The 6,000-nt window shown below is 39.1% G+C and overlaps 1 protein-coding gene across 1 annotated transcript in view; it reads left to right on the plus strand.

Moving 5' to 3' along the window:
* LOC139469532 (advillin-like) overlaps positions 1 to 5,701 on the plus strand; it is a 110,305-nt gene extending 104,604 nt beyond the window's left edge. The window contains exon 27 of the mRNA XM_071251720.1: positions 4,323 to 5,701. Within this exon, the coding sequence (XP_071107821.1) occupies positions 4,323 to 4,436 (114 nt within the window). The 3' untranslated portion in view covers positions 4,437 to 5,701. The remainder of the gene's footprint in view (positions 1 to 4,322) is intronic.
* The last annotated feature ends 299 nt before the right edge of the window (positions 5,702 to 6,000 follow it).

Here is a 6,000-nt window from a genome sequence, read left to right on the forward strand (position 1 = left end):
ACTCTTTAAGCACATTTTGTCAAAGACATAGCTCGTGCGTTTGTCAAGCCACTGAAACTACTTCCTGCTCACCCCAACCTGATCCCCACAATCCCCCCCCCACACACACACACACACGCACGCACGCACACACACGCACGCGCGCACACACACACACGTGCACACAGACATACACACACAGAGACACGCACGCACGCACGCACGCACGCACACACACACACACACGTACGTGCACACACACACACAGAGACACGCATGTACGCACGCACGCACGCACACACACACACACACACACACACACACACAGACACACGCAAACACAGAGAAAGAGACAACCACACACACAAACACACACACACGCACGCACACACACACACACACACACACACACACACATATATATATATATATATATATATATATATACAACTGATCAAATGATCAAAATAAAAAATTCTTTTTTTCTGGTCTTCTGGGGTGGTTACATCTAGTTCCACATATCCATGGGAACCTCTTGTCGAACATTATCTAAAAAATTCTAAACAATCAAATTCAGACGATATGCCCATCATGTGCAGTCTGAATTAATGAGTGAGCGAGTGAGTACGTGAGTGAGTGGGCATTTACTGAGTGAGTGAGTAACTTCGCTTCAACGTGCCTGACAAGTATTTCAGTTGTATGTCGGAGTGTGATAATGTGATATGAGTGTGATGAACAACGTTTAATGAAGATTTCGATACATGAGTTCAAATATCGTAATTCAAAAACTTAGTGACCAATATATCCCTTCTAACTCTGCTACAATGTTACGTTAGGCTGAACGTGCTCAACGCTTTCTACTTTAAACTGTAACCTGGTAGATCTTTACGCTGGTTCAACTGTTGCAGCAGAGTTAATATGTCCTGCGTAATATGCCTTCACTACTGTTGTTGCCCTTTGATACAAGACGTTTGCAGTGTTAGTGTTTCCGGGCAATTATCGTCAGAGGAAGGAGTTGTTTACGGGAGGATTTTGCCATCATGAAAACTGTTCTCATTTGCAGACTTAACATTCTCAAATATACTCAAACAATTTAAAAACGCAATATATAAATAAATGCACGTACCGTGAACGGATGTCAAGGGCGGATCCAGCATTTTGAAAAGGGAGGGGTCCAAAATATCAAAATCCTCTCTCAGATACTTTTACTGCCTATCATATTTTGGTTTCCAACAGCATTTGTATAATACTTGAAACATGAGCGAGTCCTTGATACAATCCGATTTTCTAAGGAAGTGTAGATGATAAGAATACAAATGTATGGTAAAACATTCATCTTCGTGACTGACTCACATAGTTTAGCCCCATAATGTACTTATGTACATGCGTGATCGTTTTTATACCACTTTTGGAGAGTCTTTCGCAATTTAAATATTTGACATTTTCGTCGGCCATAAAAGTAATTTATCCTATCTCGTCTTTAGACATTTGTGCTAAGCTTGAGAACTTTGATCCCTGCCACAATTCTACTTTAACCAGGATACAGAAAGATTGTTTTTACTTTGGAGCGTGAATCTCGAAAAGATACGAAAATGTCACGTCGGCAAAGGCCAATGAAATTTCCAATGCAGACTTCAAGACGTGTAGGTGGCACCTGCTACTAACGGTACAGGGGTGCTTGCCAGACCCAGTGGTTGATCTTTGTGTATAATTGATAGACGGCTCCAGCTGCCCCAGGGTGCTGCCACCCTGATTGTGTGTACCTAGAATAGCCCCTAGTGCTGCAATGTGTGGATGTTCGTGTCTAGTAGGATATTTAACATTTAATGTTCACAATCCATTGTATAATGTTCCAGGACATTGTAGTGTTGATAAGATGATATAAAATGTGGTTAACGTCGGGATCACGGTTATTGAACTCATAGAGACGTGCGTGTGTGTGTGTGTGTGTGTGTGTGTGTGTGTGTGTGTGTGTGTGTGTGTGTGTGTGTGTGTGTCTGCGTGTGTCTGTGTCTGTGCGTGAGTGTGTGTATCTGTGTGTGCGTGTGTGTGCATGTGTGTCTATGTGTGTCTGTGTGTGTCTGTGCGTGAGTGTGTGTATCTGTCATTGTCTGTATGTGTTTGTGTCTGTATGAGGGTGTTTGTGTCTGTGAGGCTATGTACTTGTGTGTCTGTGTGTCTTATCTGTGTCTGAGCGTCTGTGTGTGTCTTTGTGTATGTGTCTGTGTGAGCGTGTGTCGGTGTCAGTGGCTGTGTGTGTCTTTGTGAGCGAGTGGCTGTGTCAGTGGCTGTGAGTGTGTGTGTCTGTGAGTGTGTGCTTGTATGTGTGTTTTAATGCCGGTTTTATAGTGGTAGCCCACTGAGCCGATCAGACCTTGTTTTATCCCCTAAATGCTGAGCGCCAAGCAGGGTTACAACAAGTACCATCCGTTGACTTCTTCTGTTCTGGTATGACGCGGCCGGGAATAGAACCACCGTCATTCCGCTTCAAAGCAAACGCTCTACCCACTAGACCACGAAGGCGGCCATAGTTGTAAAAAATGACTCAACATATCAGCCAGGGTGAAGATATGCCGCATAAAACAAGAGTGAGTTAGTGAGTGAGTTGGATTTTAACAGTATTCCAGTTATAACGCGGCGTGTCAGCTTAATGTGAGAGGAAGACCCCAAGTGATGCAGGTCTCAGACGTTCACCACTTCGATTAAACCCACGAGCACGGGTATGGTGCTGACAAACCTAGAAACATAATCGGGGCGAATCCACAATCATAGGTTTCTAGGGTGCCCAAGGGACGCAACTCTACACAGCGAATCGCGGTGCCTTAGACGACTGGGCCACCCGTGTCCCCCATAAAACAAGAGTTAAAACAACTGAAACATGAAACTAAGGCGGGCATATTTATATAAACTGTATCTGATTACAAATATATCGGTATTTATTTCACACGTACACTGAGTTGAGGGAAAACCTGTCGACACACATCACAACAAGCTAACAAAGACACGTTTTATCTTTGAGGTTTGATTCAATTTAAAAAAGCTCAATGTTCTCGTTTGACAGGATGACTTCACCTATTCAATCTACGCCTCTGAAGTGCGTGCACATCATCATTTAACATGTATTGAAAGTGTACAGCTATCATACATTTTTTGTAAATAAATCATAGGCATTTCTCAAGCAATGTCAAGCAGTGTCAGCAATGACACTCGGTGAATTAGGAAGGTACCCATTATATCTATTTATGTTGTGAAATATATATCCTACTGGATATAATTGTTGTCCATTTCATGCCCCAGTTACATAATTTGTAATTATATGTTGTTTTCACTTGATAATGTCGAAAGTTCGAAGGCAAACATGGATTGGATTTGTGAGAAAATATTTTGTTTGAGGTAAGGAATCGTTTGGCTAAATGAGGATGATGGAAACCGGCAAATATCTGTTTGTTTCCTTTACTCAACGATTGAAAGATGTATCACGTGACAGCTGACTTTGTAATCTACAGGGGAAAGTAAAATAAAGATTTTATGAACTGTGTACATTTGTGAACATTTTAAATATTAAAAGTTAGTAATTCAATAAAAGCGACAAGACCCTTTCCATATCCAATTGAATATTTTCCATAAAGCAGAGTCGATTGTACAATTCCGACTATATCATGAGCATGTGTTTAAGAATCACTGTCAAATAGTGTTCGCCAAATAAGGTGAGCGTATCCTGCCCCACCGGTAGCACCCGTCACAAACACATGCAAAGGCAAGTCAAATGTTCACCTGAAAAAACTAAGAAATGCTTAAGTACATTCCATTGTTGAAATCATGTTACGAATTGACTCTGGACGTTGGGATAAGTTTATGTTTATATTGTAAAAAATGATCGTTTAAAGAAAGATAAAGAACAATTTCTGTTGATCTGTACTTTGTATGACAATTTGAGGAGCGTTGTGCAAGGACATTTTAATGTTATCAACATCATGAAACTTTGTAAAACCCAACGTGCAGTGAAACAAAGTGCATACATATTTTATGGTATCAATGTGAGAAAACAATACATTAAAATGCATTGTGATGAGAATAGATAACATATTATGATCATGTATGTATTTTTTACAAAAAAATTGTTATCAACAGAACAAATGTTATCAACACGTTACGAGGCTTAAAACAGTCACCGAAATACGTTAAACTGAAGTCCAAAACACGACAATAATACCCATATCAAATACATCCATTTTTTGTATGTTTCATTTCAGCCATCATACATTGGGGTTTACTTTCTTTTGCTTGGTAGGGTATATGAAATATCGCCATTATTTGATGAAAACCTGCTCTTCTCTCAACAGAAATACTTGTCAGATGAAGAATTCAAGAAGATTTTCAAGATTACAAAACATGACTATCTCTCCAAACCAAAATGGAAACAACTCGAGATGAAGAAGAGGTTTGGTTTGTTTTGATGTAGAAGACAACAGCCCGGAGCTGGAGGATGAATCTTCCTTATAAGTAGTTCCTTCATGGGCTCAATATATCCAAGCATGAGACACCGCACTTATTAATCATGTGTGTCTAAAAAAGCCAAAATCGCCTGGCTGTGGTTGAAATATTGACTATACGATACAGTTCAGTACCGTTCGTTACTTTCTATGCAAAGATTTATCTGTTGTTTTACCTAAAGCTGACGTTATGAAACACCTGTTGCTGAAAGTCTTGGCTAATTCTTATTACACATAATATTATCTTACCTTTGGTGACTAGAGGATGTATCAAGCTATACAATTTAATTCACATTCCATGGTTTTGCATTTTTCTACTTCCACTTTTTACCATATATTTTATTCCAGTCCATTCATGATATTGACATTCGTAAAGTACGTTTATATCACATGTCACATATGTTCAACCAATGGGGATCCCAGGAGAGACACTCAATATACTGACGGCAAAAGAAAGTATACACGTATCACTGATTGTGGCTAATAATGAACAAACAAGAAATAGTTATTGGATGGTTATGTATTTAATGAGGATATCAAGGTTAGATGTCCTTAGATAAGCAGTGTTTCGGCGACTGTTTTCAGCCTTGTAACCTTATTGTAACGTTTGTAATGGTTTGGTTCAATGCAATTTTCAAGTGTATACTTTCTTTTGCCCGACATATTGTCATGCTTCTTTCCCAGTGTTTGATAATTATACCAAACTGTCAAAAATATTTATTATCCAAAACGAAAAACAACAGTACAAAAAGTGAAATATATCCGTCTTGGCGTTTCTTCAATTTGATTTGTCATATTTGAAATGACACACAAGGTATTCCCATCACGTAGATAACCAAGTCTTCTACGTCCAAACACTGATTCTGACCAACTGCCCCCGTGGTGCCATCGTGTGTATCCATCTCTTTTTTCACTGAAGTAACTTTCTACTGACAGTTCTTGAATAAAACATTAACTTACTCATTTACACATATGGCCTCTGAAAGTTTTGACACTTATTAACACTTGCTATGCATTAATTTCAAGATGGACATAAGTGTTTCACGATATGTGTTATTGGACATTTTAACGTCATTCCATTTATCCCTGTCTAACAGGGCAGCCCCTGGGGCTTGTGTTATAGAGGTGTTGTGACGATGCTCATTGTTTAGAGCTGCCAGAATTATGGCACTGATGCACCAAAGATTCGTCTTTCTATTGCGTGTTCTGTTTATATTTTTACAGATATTAATTGAGGATATGGGAATTATACATTTTTCTCGTTTTGAAATAAAATATATATTTCAATAAAATATATGTTTTGTTATTATTCAATCGCGGATTTTTATATGTATATAACCGTAAATAACGCTGTGTCAGGGCTTCAAAATTCATAATCGTAGGTATGCTGCCAATATTTTAATGTTCATCTCTTTGTAGACGTTATCTACAGCAGGGCAACACTCATGACTTAACACGGCCTAGTCATCCACGTGTGACGTCACGTCATCAAGACAAACATATTCGGTTGCATCTACGGAATCGATAC

This window comes from Haliotis cracherodii, unplaced genomic scaffold (genome assembly GCF_022045235.1).
Source record: "Haliotis cracherodii isolate W230 unplaced genomic scaffold, xgHalCrac1.p SCAF_2, whole genome shotgun sequence".
Taxonomy (NCBI): domain Eukaryota; kingdom Metazoa; phylum Mollusca; class Gastropoda; order Lepetellida; family Haliotidae; genus Haliotis; species Haliotis cracherodii.